At 36.4% G+C, this 19079-nt stretch overlaps 1 protein-coding gene across 3 annotated transcripts in view; it reads right to left on the bottom strand.

The window, feature by feature from the left end:
* Positions 1-2671: 2671 nt before the first annotated feature.
* ppp1r12a (protein phosphatase 1, regulatory subunit 12A) overlaps positions 2672-19079 on the bottom strand; it is a 69189-nt gene continuing 52781 nt past the window's right edge. The window contains exons 20-28 of one of the 3 annotated variants that reach the window (XM_007895359.2): positions 18466-18528; positions 16273-16289; positions 15498-15639; positions 15126-15230; positions 13729-13776; positions 13393-13434; positions 11325-11375; positions 6611-6786; positions 4822-4879 (exon numbers count right to left, since the gene is read on the bottom strand). In XM_007895359.2, the coding sequence (XP_007893550.1) occupies positions 6652-6786; positions 11325-11375; positions 13393-13434; positions 13729-13776; positions 15126-15230; positions 15498-15639; positions 16273-16289; positions 18466-18528 (603 nt within the window). In that variant the 3' untranslated portion in view covers positions 4822-4879; positions 6611-6651. Of the gene's footprint in view, positions 4880-6610; positions 6787-11324; positions 11376-13392; positions 13435-13728; positions 13777-15125; positions 15231-15497; positions 15640-16272; positions 16290-18465; positions 18529-19079 lie in introns of all 3 variants that reach the window. The other 2 variants (XM_007895361.2, XM_007895362.2) reach the window with 2 other exon arrangements.

Here is a 19079-nt window from a genome sequence, read left to right as displayed (position 1 = left end):
ATATGGAGCAAACTGTTTAAGTGACACTATGTGCCATTTAAACAACATATTTGGTAATACAAGACTAACTTTGCTGTTAAATATGTGGCTGCTTCTTCAGTGAGTCATGTTCCAGGTCAACACTAAAATTAACAAATATTTACAGAATTGTTCACTTCTGTCATTTAGCATTGTTGCTCTCAGCAGCATTCCATTTCTGTTCAGTATAAACAGGATGAATGATACATTAACAAGACCTCAATTTACTTTCCCCCCCCCCCCTCAAGTAACATAGTTACAATAGAAATTGCAGTAGAAATTGCAGACAAAAACAAAAAGCACAGAATTGTTACTTCAGCCTTTTGGGATACCAAGAACACATCCTGCAGGTCAATGACAGTACTATTCACTCAGAGTTACAAGAACATTCAAAGAGCTCGCAGAACATTCAAAGAGCTACAAGAACCTTTTTGGCATTTAGCAATGGGCTGGATACCAAAAATACGCTGGCGTATTCAGTGAAGCGTCAGACCCCATATTATTCGTTGTGAGCCTTGTGCATTACACAACATCGTTTATAGAACTTCGGTGGTCCAGAGTTCTTGCGACTGGTTTCATTTCATTCCCCACATTTTTTAAATAAAAAAATCCCTTTATGTTCTCTCCCAGCACTAGACACCAGTCTCCAGCCAAGAGTGTTGGCAGGCAACCTACTCCAAATTCATTACAATGCTAATCTGTAGCTGAGTGTATGAGTGTGTTGGGAACAGAGTAGGCCATTCATCCCCTCGAGCCTGTTCCACCATTCTATCAGATCATTGCTGATCTGTACTTCAACTCCATTTACCTCTTTGCGCCATAACCCTCAATAGCTTTACCTAACAAATATCCATCCACCTCAGTCTTCAAAATTTTAATTGATCCAAAACCCACAGCCTTTTGGGGGAGAAATCTCTAGATTTCCACCAACCATTGTGTGAAAATGGGCTTCCACATTTCACTCCTGAATGGCCTATCTCTAATTCTAAGATGATGCCCCCACTAGAGAAAATAGTTGCTCTGTATCTACCCCATTGGATCCCTTCTCACTTTAAACACTTCGACCAGATCAACCCTCAACTTTTGTCAAGTTTATGTAACCATTCTCGTAATTTATTCCTTTAAGCCCCAGTATAATTCTGGTGAATCTGCACTGGAGCCCCTCCAGGACCAATATATCTTTCCTGAGTGTAATAACAAGTGCTGGTTGATTTTATATACTAATGATTATTCCAAGAACAGGCTGGTTGAGTTTCAGAAATCAACATGCAGGGAGCTCTCGGTTTAGAGCAATGAAGAATGGCCATTGGAGGGCTGCTGGAGCCTATAGAGCCAATTTGTCACAAAATCTATATTATCCGCAGACATTCAATCTTCCCCAACATACACTTTCCTCATCTATTTAATGTTCTGAAGAATATTGTACATGTACTGATAACCAGAAGTTTGTGGGTTCAAGCCCCATATCAGGACTTTGAACTCGCATTATCTCGGCTAACGTTCCAGTGCAGTGCTATATTGTTGGAGGTGCCATCCATCGGACGAGATGTTTCACTTAAGTCCCGCCTGCCTGGTCAGGTAATGTTAAAGATGATATTAATTGAAAGACTTTTTTAGGGTGTTTTGGCCAAGAATCCCCCAAATAACATTGGCCATTCACTTCAAGACTGTTTGTAGCACATTGCTGTGCACAAATGGGCTCCTAATATAATCACATTTTATAGTATATTCTTTGAAGCATTTTGAGACATTCTCCTGCCATGAAAGGTGTTATATCAAATGCAAGGATTATTATTAAGTTTGGTGCACCAAACTTCACAATGTAAGAGAGCTACTATCCATGGATTAGTGAACAAAATTGTATGAAGAATTTTCTTTCCCTGAATGGCTTAACAGTCCACGTACAAAATGTGTGGGGTGGGGTGGATTAACTACATGTAAAGATTATAGCGATGCTCTCAAATATGTAACTAACAGTCAATGTAAAGGATTACAGAATTACATGCAATCTTTTCACTGGTTATCACCTAATTAAGGATCTGAAATTCCTTCTGTACACATGCAAATGGTTAATCAAACCACACATTTGGCATACTAGGATAATCCTCAGATTTGGTCCAAATATTCACCATTCTTGTTGAAAGGGTGAAATGTATTATTCAGCCAACCTTTCCCAAGTGAGGTCAGATTTATGACATCTACCATTTCCTCCAACACCAGGCTGAGAATTGAGCAATAAAGGAAGATTGCTTCAAAAGACCTTCCATCAGAGAAACCAGTGGAACACATCCTTTGGTGGGTAAATGTAATTAACTGTGTGGCTTACAATGATTTCCTGCAGATAATGCAAAATATAAAAGCCAATAACTCATGAAAAATTCAAAATACTTATTTTAATCATGAGGGTAACAATAGTTATGTATATGCAATGTTCAATTAAAATGAATTGAAGCAGGTATGTGAAAGCAAATATCTTACAGGACACAGTAAGGGAAAATCTTACAGCTTCAAGATTTAAAAATTCTAGATGCAGGGATCAGATTATTCTCTTTTTTGGAAATCTCATCCTTTTCCCTGCTTTGTGACAAACAACTGAAAAGTATCTGGACCATTTAAACAATAAGCTTTAATGCATGAGAGATTGTTCTAATGCTTTTGAGTTCAAGTTGTATTTATTGTATTTAATTGCTGAGTTTACAATGAAATAATTATCACACAGGCCAACATTTTAATTTTTATTTGTATATGTCAAAATACAATTTTCTTAAAATAGCTGTTTTTTGCAATCAGATTTGTGCAGATACAAGGTCTGCTCAGTACTACCAATAAAACTGACATAGCACACTAGCCATATCATTTATTCAGATATAAAGAATAAATAACCTAAATATAAAACACTAAAATATTAGAAACATCTACGTTAATTTTGCACATGCACCCAACTTAGCGGAACATATTCCACAATCTGCTAGTTATCAGTCACACAATATGACAATTGCTGTTATCCAGCAGGCCACTACATTCAATCAAACCTCTGGCATCTCCATTTATGTATAGAATACCACAGTAAGATGTCACCACTGAGTATCTCAACCCAACAATCACTTAGTCCAAATACCACTTTAATGTGAAAACCCGAGTTCTCTTGGTACCTTAATAAAATCAAGACTCCTGAGAGTGGTAGTAAGAACATGACCTTGCACCTGCAGAGATCCGATTCACAGAAACAAGACACAAGGACATTATGCCTCCTTTACCAGAAAACTACAAGCAATGCAACACAATGACCTTGTTTTTTATGAAGGGGTATAAATTCACATTTAATATATTTAATGATAATACAATAACTACCACAAGCTTTACAATGTACATTGACTTTGCATGTTTGAACTCTTCAGTGGTTTTATTTGACATAATACGGCCGTATGAAGTCGTACGGATGTTTAAATATATTCAAAATAAACTAGGGGTAATGCAAATATTGATTTAAAATAAAGAGTGTTCACTGAAGACATTTTAAAGGGCCACCAAAATGTACAACTTAATATCTGATTTCAGGACTTCATACAATAATGGTGTTGAGCCTTTTAATTATTCTTCACGTGGCCTCATTACCCCCAATAGATTTAGAAGCAGGTGAGGGGCACAAGTTAGCTTTCCCAGACAAATGCCGTTTTAGTGATATTACTTCAGCTAATACTATTGGCCTGGATGCGGTGCTCAGAATGCAAAACGCAGTGAGAATGTCTCTAGTTATTTACTTTGATGCACATTTTGCAGCTGTGAACACTTAAATCTCAAATCATCAGCAAAAGAACTGTTTTCATTTCAGACACCCAACTTTACCAAGAAATCATTCCATGTATACATGCACTTTTTAGCAATAAAATCTCAAGTTTCTTTAAAAAAAAATGCACCTTTTTGGCGCAATCTGTTTTCTGTAGCCATTATGTAAATGTGGTGCTCTGAAACTTAAAACAGTACATATACATATACAACAGTACCTGCTAAAATGAAAGTGGAGATTACAGATTTCCTACAAACTTACACTACAACTTAAAAATGGTGACAATGAAGGCCAACAAAATGTTCATAAAAAACTGCTTCAACTGACTTGTTAAAGCGTCTTAGAAGAAATGCATATTGCACATACAGTGAAAGCAAATGTTCCACCAAGTCTATCTTATCTGCTCAATACGGAGGGCAAATTTTAATTTGAAACTACCTCCTTTATCTGGCTTGGACGCACTGTCCCCCAAACTTGATAGTTCTTCGAACACAGTCGAACTTAAACTGGCACATGGGTGGTTAGCACACATTTCAAACACTTCTAAGCTTGTAAAGAAAGGAAAAGAACACAATTCTGTGGCACAATAAAATGTGTTGCATTCTTAACTGTCTTTGATGTGACATTTTGAAAGCTGCTTGTTGAGCAAGTGTTTATGTACAGGTAAGGCGTATTGGTTTAATATCCGAGGCGTCTCTGGCCTTAAACACTTTCCTCATATTGTAAACAAGATTTTTCAGTTGTTCCATTTCTTCAGCAGTTGTAGCTTCTGTTAAAATAATGACCGTATATATTTTATTTATTTTATCATAATATATAGTCATTAAAACAGGTGCAGGAAAGAGGATTCTCTCAAAAGGTGGTAGGCCCGGGCGACCGAATGTTACAATCTCCTTTTGCTGAACGAACGAATGCAATAAGAATCCATCAGAGCTGAGTGATCAGTTAACAATCATGCAGTGGCAATAACAGCGGGTTTAATCCGGTTTACTTGGAAAGTTTGCTGATGACCCTGATCAAGGCTCCGTTTTCATCTTTCAGCCTCTGGTTATCTGCTTTCAGGTCTGGTAACATCTGTAGTGAATACACAGACTGTATTGGATATACGTAGAAAAAAGTTAACAAAATAGTAATTACCTATTATATCCCATAAATTGAAATGTAACTAGAATGTGGAAGGAATATGCAATTTCCACCATTCATTTTTAGCTTTTAAAGTACACAGGACACAACAACAAAACATATTAAAAAGAGGTTGTATAAATAGGCTGTCTAAAGTTCCAACTGCATTTTGGTAACCTTCAGAATTCTGAAGTGTTATAATGACCTGGGATAAGTTAGGGAAAAAATACAGAATGACTACAGTAAGCGTGTTACATCTGATCTTCACTATTACTTAAGAGCCAAATCCAACCATCCTAAATACACACTGAGCATTTCAAACTACATTGCAACGCATGCAGAGAATTACATCCCATCAAATGGGACGGTTAGGAGTCAAAATGGAATTCTCTATTCCTCCCACCAGCCACCACAAATCAGTAAAAAAAACTACAGCTTGCTGTGCAGACATTTCATGCTTATTTTAATTACACTGAATTGTCACAATTTTGACATATTTATTAATTCATACAGTAGCAGCAATATAATTTCTCCCTCTTCTAATAAATTAGCCCGATGCACACTGATCACCCAGACTACCAATACTTAGCTCACTTTTTTTGGAACAGATCAAGAAGGTAATCATCTTAATTTTCTAACCAACTCTGGATCAGTACTGTGATTTGACAAGCACACCTCGCCTGAAACGGCTTTAAAGGCAGTGATCAGTGTAAAATGGGCTAATTTATTAGAAGACGGAAACAAATATATTACTGCTACAGTATAAATTAATAAGTCAAAATTGTGACAATTCAATCATATTGAAAAGTCTTGCACTTGTATTGCAAGATCTAATTAAACATTTCCCGCACAATATACAATCCATTAAGAAACACACAATTGCAAATAATATCTACTGTTCAGTTGTTAAAGGAAATATTGTAAAAATGGAATATAAAGACTATTTATGACTAATACACAAGATATTCCACACTGCATCAATATCTCACCCATCCCAAAACATACCCAATTGATAATTTACATAAATCAATCAACTCATAACTGACCAGGACTCAACATTTTTACAGCAATGTCCATTTGACTCGTAAAGTAAGCTTCATAACATTATTACATTACGCTCGTATTCCTATGTCTATATAAGTGTGAATAAGCTGAAAATACAATAAATATTTGCTTGTAAGAAAAATTCGCTGAGCCCTTCACAATTTTAACCACATTGAAAACAACAAGCTTGGAAAACTCTAACCCTAATTTTAAACAACCACAACTGAATGTTCCACAAAAATAAGATGGCAATTTAAATGTTACAGACATAGCAATTCCAGTGAAATTAAAAGCCATGCATTTTGTCTTGGCCTTGTACAATCACCACTGATCAACGCAATACAACTATAAGATTTGTGGCTAGATTTTACTTACTATTCAACCTTATGTTGCGTTCCTGGATTAACTCGGGCAAGTTTACTTACCAAAATAAAATGAACCACATTGGAGTACTGGGATAGGTAGGAAATCACATTAGGAGCAAAAATGTACAAGTTATGTATAACTGCCCAACTCACAAAGAAGCAAGACATGCACAAAGCAGAGTTTTAGATGAAGCACTGTAGCAAAGAAAAAAAGCAGTCCTCACCCAAAGGGAACAAAGGTGGGACCAGAAAGCTAACTGAAGGTAACACCTGCCTGGCTGTGAAGGGAAGCAGTAATGAAGTAAAGGAAAGGAGCTACAAGTCCACAGCATGGAGCTGCCTATAGGACTCAGAAAGCTTGGTAACCACTCTGGTCAGAGCCCTATTCTCAGCCAGCAGCCGTTCATTTAACTGCTTCAAAGTCTGAATCTGCTTTACTTGACGCAGGTTCTGCAGGGATCAAAACAGAGGGAGAAGAAATAGAATTGGAAAGCAGAATGAAAAGCAGGCATAAAGAAAAAGGATTCAGAATAAAATGATACTTGAGGCCCGATTTTCCATGTGGCACAATGTCACGCATGCAGTTTCGCATAAATAGTGGCAAAAACATTCTTACAAGAGATTTTCAAGTCGTGATTGGAATTTGTAATGTGATCCCGGATTATATACTATACCACTTTATAATCTAAGGTTTCCCTGCATACCTGAAGTTTGGGTCTTCTGTCCATTTGGATTCATAAATATCTCCTTGGTATAATAGTCACTGCTTGTGAAATTGGAATGCAACCACTCCAATTCAGTTATCACCATTGTTATTTAACGGGTTTGGGGGGTAATAATTATGAGTTAAATTGAGGAAGAACACAATGCTACATTCAAACACAGGTTAGATAAGTTTTCTTTTAGGAAATATCAGTATGGGATACAGTACATAGGTAGTTTGGGGCATATGTACATGCGACTGCTAGGAAGGTGGAAGGCAAACTAGATGGACCTTGGTCTTTTTTCGTCTAGCATTTCTTATGAGTGATAGTGATGTATTGTTTTCAGAGGAAAGGGTTCACAATCATTTAAATGTACAAAAATGATCAAGTGGTTACCTTAGTTCTTAACAGATTATACATAAAACCACAGCAGTATGAGGTGCATGGACTTTCCTCTTGTCTGCTGATTACTAATAAATATGTGGAGTCCTGTATCCTAGTGATTAGAGCACTCTCGCAAGCGAGACGACCTGGGTTTGATTCCCGGGCAGGGCGAAACATTGGGCAAATTTCCTTACTCCACACGGCTCTGTTTACCTAACAGTAAATGGGAATCCGGTTGTTAGACGATTGACGGATCGCTTTTCCGGGGGTAATAATCACTTCTAATTTTTTTTTAGCACAATTGGCTGCAGTGTTTCGCTCACAAAATATAGTCAGTTCACTTTACAGTATATTCTGTGAAGTACTTCGAGACGTCTCGAAGACGTAATAAGGCACTGCATCAAAATGCAAGGATTATTATTATTATAAATGATTGATAAGCACTGGCTGGCATTTTTATATTGATCTTTCATAGACTCTCGACAAAACTGAATCCACATTCCTACATACTCTGGTTCTCTACAGACAAAAGAGTGTCAGCCTAGCTCGGTTGGTAGCACTCTCTCTGAGTCCGAAGCGTTGCCCCACATCAGAACTTTGAAATCATCATAGACACCCCCAAGCAGTGCTGTGGCTGTGCTGCAATGTCAGGGATACCATCCTCCAAAAGACATTAAACCAAGATCCCATCTGCCTGTTCAGAAGGATATTAAGGCACAAAGTACTATCAAAAAGAGAACAGAGTTTATCCCAACCATCTCCCAGATAGAATTGATCATTCGCTTCAAGGCTGCTTAAGGGATATTGCTGTGTGCAAATTGGCTGTGGTTTTCACCTACAAAATAGTCACTATGTTTTTGGAAATCCAGCGGTTTGCTTTGTCACTTTGCCTCAAGTGCTTTGAGACATCCTCTCAAATGAGGCGCTATATTAAAAACAGGGTTATTATTAGTATTAATAAAACATGTTCTGTGCTCATTAAAGGTATTTTTCAGGTTAAACAGGATAATAATGCAGTCAAATGTCTTTGGATAGGTAAAAAAACAAACATTTAAATCTTAGATAAGACATGAGATAAGGTCCCATACTCCCCCTAAAAAATACTGCAGATGCAAAAGCTTATATGTTTTGTGTGTTTTGCTAATTTTTTCACTGACATGAAAAGAATCAGGAGCAGTCATCCAAGAAAGATACTTAGGGCCAGACATCAATTGGTTACCATAACCACCTTTTGGATATTTTGTTTCTTGGATATGCATTAATAGCCCAAAGTCACATAATTGACTGATGTATGTCAAAGCACTGGTTGGCTCGCAATGTACTGTGAGAAATTTCATTGATGGATGGCTTGCTTGATCCTATCAAAACACTGAAACCCTAAGAATAGAAATGCGATAGAATTCAGAGGGCAGAGCAACCACGTAAAAGTTGACCAAAATGTTTTCTTTTTGCAAAATGCCAGGAGCTGTGGATTTTTTTTAAAGCTCCCAAGGCTTGACCAGCATGCATCTGGAAGCAATCAGCAGTAAAAAAAAGATCAAAGCAGTTTGATCATTTCAAATGAAGCAGCTTTCATATGCAGTAGAAGAAATCTATGGTATGGTTATTATTAGTATACTCTACTACGATATGGTAACCTATCAAGTGTTTTGGGATGCTACTCTGCGTGAAGAGGGCAGTATACATTCCAGTTGTTATTGCTGAAAGCCGCAGGTGAATCCCAGCATCCAAAAGAATGGATATGTTTATGCAAGAGAGAAAGAGTTCTCTCTCTTTGTCTTAAACCATTAATTGTAACACTTTTTGCAAGTCTCAAGGAGATCCTCAGTCACTTTATAGACACTGAAACAACTGCAACAGGAAAAACCTAGCATAGCTCAGCAGACTCGGTGCGAAATGCCTTTTAATATGTGAATGAAAATTTGGTAGCTATATAATCATTCTGTTGAGTACTAGTTCTCAGACCTGTAAGAAGGGGATGAGAGAAAGAGAAATTCCACCTGGGTCCAGAACTTTTTTCAGAGGTGTAAATTTTGAACAATTTTTAATTTCAGTCAAGTTTGAAACTAGTTTGTGTAGGTTTTTAAACAGCTCAATTAATCAACAAAATAACTCAGTAGCCAAAACCAGATCAAAGTAGTTCAATCATTTCTAGAGATAAAAAGCTTTCATAACAGATAGAAGAAAGCAGCTGGTGGAAATTTCTAACAGCTAAGGTATTGTTTATACCCTTTATACCTTTTACACCGAAAGCAATCACTGTTCGTCTTAAAAAAAACGTTTGTGAAACTGACTTGAAGATGCCTCCTCATTTAGAGTCTCACTTATAGGAAGAAATCTTCCAGATGTATGCTGGTCAAGCCAAACATTCTGTCGAAGACCTCGAGTTACTAGTATTATGAAATGGATCAGAAATCCCTTTCTCTATTTGACCAAGATGAAGGGATTACCTTAAATAAACAGCATGGTGTTGCACAGAGGGGACAAGACAACTGTTGAATAATTATTCTCCAAATGGACAAATTGTGCTGAAAAAACCCTCACTTTACTTTTAAATGGGATTCCAAATCTTGTCAAATCCAGAGTTCAGAAAAACTTTGAATTGTAGCTTGCACTAAATATTCCTTGGTAGACAGTACGGCTACTAGACGAAATCAGCTCAATTGAGTTACATAAAAATGGTTGTGGCTTATTGTGCTGTGCTGACAGAGGAAAATCAGGGCTCAATTCTGAATGCATTACAAAGCAGCTGGTTTTTATCTAAACATAATAGAAATAATTAATGGATTGATGCTTACTTCAAGATCAAACAAGGGGATTATAAAATTCCCGAGTTAATAACAAACCGACCACTTTATTAAATATCATGACAGTAATGATATTTAGCACAGTGGTTGGTTTATTATTAATTCAGGAATTGTATAATCCTTCAGAGTAAGAATACGTTTTTTATTACACTAATGAGCATGGTTTTACAATCCCAGCAAACTGTTTAGTCTGCCATTCAGCGAGTCCCAGGATAACTAATGTTCCTTAATTTTAAGACGATTAATAGTTTTTTTTTAATAACCTCCCACATCACCTTCTCAGAAGCTAAAGCAAGAGAGTCCTGCAACAGCCCTCTGATGTTTCGGCTCCATAAAAACACAACAAGCTTTATAATGGGGCTTCCCCCAATACAAATGACCAACTTCCAGTCATCAGGTCTTCACTAGCGTCACTGCTGCAGGAAACAGCAAACACCCAATAATCTAGAACTTGAATTGATGTTTTGAAGTGGAACAGCAAGATTTGAAGTGAGTCAGGCAGTTTTCTGCATATATTTCATTTTTTTTGGTCAGTAAATATTGGGGTGCACTTTGCTTTCATGCTTTCAGCAAATTTGTGTTATACCAAAGCTCACTATAATGGGGTATCTTATTTTGCTTACATTATTACACCCAGGGAATTACGCAATTATGCGCTCACGTTTCATTTGTAGGTGCATATTATTGCATAATATGGCCGAATCTCATCATACATCCCACTCCACATCTCTTCCTGTTACTTTCTGCACTTCCAACGGAGGCAGCTAATATCTCCTGCTTCATATTCTCTTCTGGGCTACAACAGTGTTATTTTGTATTTAAATTGTAAAAAAGTGTAATTATGCATAATTTTCATTTTTTGCTTGCAGAATTTTTATTTTTCTGTGCATAATTCCTGGAGTATACATTATATTTCTGCAAATGAAAACCAGTTTCCTTTTCATTTTGCTTAGTGCCAATCTAAACTTACTTTAACACAAGAAGCCTTCGACAGGCTTTTTACAAGACATAATTATCATTCGTAATTAACCTATTTTTCATGCATTAAGTTTTGTTATAAAGAGAACATTTATCAAGAGGAACAAGTGTTTACCTTGAGCTCCTCTTCCATTTCAGATATCTTCCTTTCTAAAGCTCTTCTTTCCTGCTTAACAATAGCAAAATTGTTACACAATTTGTACTTTACATTTGAAAATACATTTAAGGCTACTTAGTCGAAAAAAAAATCTTCGGAAACAATTTTTATAAAGAGTTGCAACCCCAGCAAACATAAAGTAGTTTTTAAACAAGCTTCACGCAATGTAGAATATCACAACATAAATTGAATGAGAACATTGGAGTGCACATTTGGAGAATGTGAAAGAAAAGATTTATTTTCATCTCTTCCAATTGTAACCTTCTGAAGACATCGACTTTTGGTGGGATACAATTTTATGGATATTTCCCACGCTACAGTATCTCATCTAAATAGTTAATCTTCAAGTGTGCACCAAAACAATGTTAAAGTTCAAAAAATTTCAGCAGACTTAACAACAAATACAATCTCCAACATGTTTACTTACCAGCAGAGTCACAATATATAGAGAAGAGGAACTCTAGGATAATTTTCCCTTTTCAAGCAGATGGGGGGCTGAGGCCAATTGTACCAACCTTAACCAACAACTGCATGACTGAGATCGCCTCACTCAGTATGGAATGGGAATCAAACTGCAGCCTTCCTAATCTGTATGATTCAGTTTGGCACTATCAGCATCTTTATTAACCATTTTTTTACAAAAAATTCCCAGTTAGGCATTCGCTACAGATCCATCACTCTTGCTCTCATCTATGTCACAGACATCTATCTATCTGAGGTCTCGAAAGATGTTATTACTGCAAGGATGCAATGTTCATTTAAGCCATAATGATAGGCTACTTGGTAGCTTACCAACTGGCAAATGGTTCGTATTTTTATGCTTTCCTAAGATTGAATAATGGGAGGGGGAGGGAAACAACAGCAGCTGCTAAACTGAGGTGAAACTCTATGATATTCCATTTTTTGAGCAAAGTGATTATCTTTGCTTAAGAAACCAAAAAGGAGTGATTTGGCTCTCTTTAGGTTATTCTAACCCACATAGTTTATATGCAACTTGCTTCGTCAGTTCTCTTTCAAGCCTCTGGCTGAGTTAATTTTCCATATTCAAGGGTGTATGCCTACAAGTTTGAAATTTTGATGGCATTACTGTGATCCAGATTAAAAGATTAGAATCAAGGACAGGGAAAATTACTCCTGGAAAGGTTTCAAAGTTGACTTTAAAGTTCAAAGCCAAGTGAAAAAAATCATGACTTTTGAGACTTCATTACACTACAGCGAACAAGCCAACTTCTCTCCCACCCCCAAAAAAGGGAAAAACAGAAAAACAAAAGTAAGATGGCTAACACTTAAGTTTCTTCAAGCTTACTCAGTTAACTTGTCAACAATATTAGGTATAATTCAATCTCCAAAACGTATTATTTGGAAGGATAAAAATAAAGTCACAGTTTGGCACATACAACTACTGTATTTTAGAAATATTTGAGATTGATGATCATTCAAACAAGAAACAGAATTCTGGATTGGGCTGTATACAAAAAATAAAAAGATTTTCAGAGAACTTTGATTGCTCAGCTGGTAAAGTTATTGCCCAGTTTGAAAAAAATGCATGGAGATCCCAGAGTTAGTAGCACTCACAATGTCTCCTAATGTCACATTCCCTCTTAATACTCATGTCCAATCTCGTGCATAATGAATAGCCACTTTGCTGAGGTACTGGAGGGTAGTTGGTGCTTGTACAACCACACCCCTGCTTGGATGGATAAGCTGCTCAAGCAGGCTTTGATTATATCAAAAACATTTTTATGTAAGTATACCACTACATGGAGGGAGGAGGAAGACTAAAATTCATTAAGATCATAAAAATAGCATATGCAGATGCGGATTTCAAGTATTTTACATTCTTTTTTCAAACCTGTAACTACAATTTATTCCTAATAGCACATCTGGTCATTGCTAAATTTGCACAATAGAATGATCAGGTGAAGTAGAAGTTAAATGTACAGCAGGTAACTCATATGCTAAGAATCAACAATAATAATTTACACTCAATTTACATCAGGAGGCATTGTGAGATCTACTTACATACCACAAACCACAAAGACTCAGCATGAGCCCGACTGGAAAAGATCTAAGAAAATCACATTTTAAATTGTGCTATCAAGTAAATATCGGATTGCAAAGTTAACCTTTTGAAACTATACAATTATTCAAAACGAGTTCAATCGATTCACTTCAATTTTATTTTTATTTAATAATGTGAAGTCAATCAAAAGGAATCTGATCTAATCAATAGCATAGGAACAATTTGGTAAATCAACTTAATTGTCTATGCAACAAAGTTTAAAAAAGTCTGTTAAATTACATTTCAGTGATATCAGCATATCTAATATAACTATTACAACATTTTTGGTACAAAACATACCCTTTTCTCCATCTCTAGCAGTGATCGATCAGCTATTCTTTCGTGCCTCTGTAAAACAGTTATTAGATCACAAGTTTCCATTACCTCAATAGCTCAGGTGATGAAGCCACTGCCTCTAGTAGAGACATTCACATTGGAGAAGTCTAACAATCAATCCCAGATTGTAGTCCCATTTCCAAAACCTGCCCAGTGAACCCTGTTGCAAAGTGCACATCAAGTAAGGACTTTCCTCAAACTCATCAGATGAAGGGTGTCAAGCTTGTAAAGTAAAACAATTCCTACCGCACTGATTTATTATTCAGTAATAATTAATACAAGTTCCAGTTTAAAACTAAAGGCAGTTTACGGAGACTTTGGTATAGTGCCCAATGGTATTGTGGTACCTCACTTCAGGTTAAATTAGCTATTGTTTGCACTTCACTTATAATGAAGCTATTGGAACCAGACTGCATTATAACAAGCTTATTCTGTATCAATATTGAAGTCAGCGTGATGCTAGACTCGCAGCTAAAGAAACTAAGAACCTGAGGAGATTTTAAGTTTAGTGAAACATCTGATAAGATGAAAAGTTAAGTGTTCTAGCACTGAATGTTCATAGATACAATGATTTCATGAGTCTATTTTGGAAATAAAACTGATAATGAAATCATTTAAATTATTAAGATGCATCATTTCTTAAACACAAGTCAAACAATCAGATTTGTTCAATATCATTTTTACAAGGGCATCAGTCATGAGGGAAAAACAATTTCTGATTTAAGTTATAATTTATAGCAGTGAGAAATTAGTGTTCACAGGCAAGCAGGAAGCATCAGAATATAATGTGGAAAAAGCTTCCAACCGTCCAGCACCTGATAAACATCACTTTGATGTTCACAAATAACCATAATTTTCTCTTGGCATAAATGATATCACCGATGAAAATCTCATCATGTTAGACATTTTGATTTCTCCTCATCATTGAGGTCTAATTTACAGGTTAACATGTGTAAAATTTCACACAGACACATTGAGAGAAAGAACAGTCAGAACGAGGTAAAGACTCAGAAAGAAAAACAATGAGACAGAGACCAAGAAAAAAAATTGGAGAAAAAGAGAAAGGCAGAGAAAATAAAGTTGGCATAGTGTGGTACTACAGTGACAGTATAACACTCAATGGAAAAATTGTTTGGTTAACAATCTAGCCAATTTATTTTTGTCTGATGATTAACTAACCACAGTTTACTTATCCACAATGGCTCCTAATTAGGCTCTACTGTATTTGCAATTGTGATACAATGCTCATTTAAATGATACTTAGGAAAATTACTTTTGTTCTACCTTACAGAGGCATAACTTTTTACAGGTTGATTAAAAGTGAAAAAATCATGCTTTATAAAGGGAGATAATCCAGGTACCTGAGTAGCCTTCTCCAATTGCACTTTCAACTCGGTCAATTCTAAGTTTGTGTCATGTAGCTTAGCCTTCAGCTTCTCATTTTCACTCAGGAACTGTTCATAAAGCTGTGAAACACAGTAAATTTCAATCAATGCTAAACCTAGAACAGCAAAACCAATGGTTCAAATTCAAAATCTCAAGCATTGTTCCTTCCAATAATCTCACAAACAAAAACACTAATGACATTTCTCCACCAAAGGCTTAAAGAGTACGTGCAGTATGTTGAAAGATTTCAGAGATAGTGCTGCATTATCAGATTTGAATCTTAAGACTATTCAAATACAGCACTATTGTAACAGTTTAATGCAGAATAAACCATTTCAAATGGGTACCTTTTTATAATCCAACGTATCATCTTTTTCTGCCCTGCTCTGTGATGAAAGCCTTCCCTCTCTGTAAGAATATGAAGTTGCTCGACCAACCAACAGATCAGATCCATCATTATGTCCCGTGCTAGAGTATCCTGTATGAAACCTGAAAGACAGGCAGTTATTTGATAATTAGACTTTATTAAAATAATACTTTTTGGTGAATTTTTCTTCCTTTCCTGAAGGTGCTTTATCAGAATTGTTCTAATGAAGGGTCATCTACAAAATGTTAATCTAAGAATTGAGTATACTGATTGACTTAAGAATGGAGTATGCTGATTTCCAACTGTGGATCTGCAACAGGTTGTGTTCAGGTTTCAGAATGCCTTTGGGAACTATCTTCAATTGGTTGGGATGTGTATCCAAGCTATGGGCAGAAAGATGGTGGCCATGCTCTCACGCATTTCATGCTGAGCTGTCCATGCTGAGCTGCCCATCAGGAAGCTTGCAGAGAGCTCCTGGTTTCTGCCATCCACCTGCACTTGTCGGATGTCAAATGATCAACTATGGGGCAGGGGAAGAAGAGGTAAGCAGGCACTCCCTGGAGCTGAAACAGCCCCAAGGCGACATGCCTGGCAACGGAATTTCAAAATCCAGTCTCCTCTGTGGCAGGAAATAGCATAAAATATTGCAGAGACTAAATACAAACACTCAGCGACTCCTCCCAACACGAAATGTGTTGTATAAATGTAAATTGCAATGCACAATATATTGTACAACAAAATTAAAAGACACATACCTTGAAAGTCTGTCATTCTGGAAGGAGAAAAAAAATGGAATATTACAATTACAGGAAACAATTTAAATACATTCATTACCAAAAAAAAAGCTTTTGGAGGAGACTTGGGAAACAAGTGTTCACAATAGCAAATTACATGGTTTCACCTGGTTAATTTACAGCAAAGAAGCCCAACGCATATTCTGAAGTCACCAAGCCTAAGCTCTTGCTAACCTATACTTAATACTATGAGATTAGTTTAGTAAGATGCACCTCTTTGAGGGATGAGTGCATATTCTGTTCCAGAGGAAGGGGAATGTCCATGCATATGGTTCATTCTGGTGTTGTTAATTCCAGGCACAGTTAAACACTCGGCCAATCAATCAAAAAAATAACATTTAAGATAATTTCCACCATAATTTGGAGCGCTTAATACTAACCACAGAATATGAAGTGGTTTGAAATTTTAGCTGGTTAGAAATAGTGTGCAAACATCTAACCGAGAAATAATGAATGATTGAGTTTCAAATAAAAATATAGCAACCATAAAAATAAGCATATTTTATGCTAAACTACAAACATAACTTAAATACTAAGCAAAAAATAGCACAATTCCAATGTGATTGTACAATGGTAAATGATTACTTGCACCAAATCCATCATAATTCACCCGTTAGTGATGGTTGATTTAGCATGGATTTTCAGGTAAATTAATTAGCATGGTCATTGTACGTTTTGCAGATGTTATTCTTCTACCGTGCCCCATTTCCATCAAAATTCAAATGTTTTATCGCATTAGCCTGTTATAGAAAGATTAATATCCATTCCCACAAAATATTAATGAAGAAACTAGCTGAGTACTTGTCTTTATAGGGTGAGATAAGGTCAAATTTTATGAACACATCTTTTTCAGTCAAATTAGGTACATTTTAAATACTTAAGAATTGTCAGAATTTTTTGGATTGAACCTTCTAGAAGTTAACTCAAAATATTTTCATATTCTCACAGTTGTAAAGCAAAATTTTTCCTACACTTTTGGTTTGAAAACATCTTTAGACAATTACTTGAGATGTGAAGCTTTCCAATGTCTCTATTCCAGCTCAGTGACATCTGCCTGGAAATTAATGGGCAGTGATGCTGTCAAATTCTTACTAGTCTGGACTTCTGCTGAGGCACAGTTCTATGGATGGAAGGGATTAAAAGCCGACTTTCTATTTTGCCACAGGCGTCAAGGTAGCTTCCAATCTCATTATTCCACCCTATGTGTCGCTTTTCTCAGATTCAGAGCTCAGATTCTTGAGCATATGCCAAGACCATCAGTCACTGACTTAGCTGATGTCATAACCCATTAAAATCAAACTAATCTTCCTGAACTATTTAAGAACTAAAATCTGCAAAAGAAAATGGCCTGAAAGATCATTTCATTCCTACAATGCAACAATCAGTGGTTTCACTTTAATCAAAAAGAAAATCGTAGTGATCCAATACGATGATCAGAACAACATGTAAATTGGNAAAAACATCCTGCAAATTGGTCAATCAGTTTACAGGAATCAGCAGTTCAACACAGTAATAAACTGGCAACAATGACATAAACACATATCCCATTGCAGTAACAGTTTAATTAATCCAATTTAAAATCTGCCACCATTAAAAGCAATGCTGGCAAAGGACAGAATGGAATAGGTATAATGAAAGCCAAACCACAATAAATTTGCATAATATTAAACCACATTACTCTGAACCCTTACGATTATAGTAAATTTAGCATAAGATTTCCATCAGAAATTCTGGAGAACCTTCAAAGTAATCATTTTGAGGAATCAATATTCCTCCAAATTGTGCCATTTCACTGTGAGTATAAAGAATATCCATAAAGGTTTTTTAAACCATAGAGGCAACTTATTGAAATCTACTGGCAACCCAGTGAGATTACATTAATGGAAATTTGCTGATATGATTTGGCAGATTTCTATTCAACCACTTAAACAAATGCTGCATATTGCAAAAATGCTGGATATTGCAAAAATATTCACAACTTGAAAAAGAAATGTAGTTAGTGTAGGAGTCCAAATAACACTAGCTCCAAAATAACCCATCCCCCAAATAAACATACAAGTTAACCCAGAGGGCTATGTTGATTTATGCATTCCAAAATTTGTTTCCATTCCAAAATAAACAATTCAAGGCCTACAGCATGGAAGAAAAAATTACCTGACTCTCTTTGCTTGTTCTATCGTCTGTATCAGACTGCTGTTCTTGATCATTCTCATCACTCTGAACAAAACAAAATTAAAGTTAGGAAATATTTTAAAAGATTTATAAAGATTGTTATGTACTACAAAGGAGCAATACAACGAATGTACTTTGATATTGCGCAATGTGTTCCTTTACTATAGCCCTACAATTCATTAACTGATGGTGAATTGTGAGCTTCGGTGAACCAACCTACAAATGGAGGAAAAACTATAGTACAACTGAAGTATATGTAATACGTTTTAAAACTGGACTAAAACATATGGAAACTACATGAATAAATAATTGAGCAACAAGACATTTTAAAAAACAACAACAACAAGATTGCATTTATAGAGCGTCTTTCACGTCGGGAGGACGTCCCAAGGTGCCGGACAGTTGGGTCGGGACCCGAGCAGGGGGGAAATGGTCAGGGTGAGGAGAGGGAAGGGAGGGAGCGAGGAGGGGGTAGAGAGTCGAGAGGGGAGATGAAGGCACGGTTGAAGAGAAAGGTCTTGAGACCAGCCTTGAAGGAGGAAAGGGAGGAAGCGGCAAAGGCACTGGGGGATGGAGTTCCAGAGCCTGGGGGCTGA

This window comes from Callorhinchus milii, unplaced genomic scaffold (genome assembly GCF_018977255.1).
Source record: "Callorhinchus milii isolate IMCB2004 unplaced genomic scaffold, IMCB_Cmil_1.0 Scaffold5, whole genome shotgun sequence".
Taxonomy (NCBI): domain Eukaryota; kingdom Metazoa; phylum Chordata; class Chondrichthyes; order Chimaeriformes; family Callorhinchidae; genus Callorhinchus; species Callorhinchus milii.
This window is presented reverse-complemented; position numbering and strand designations above follow the sequence as displayed.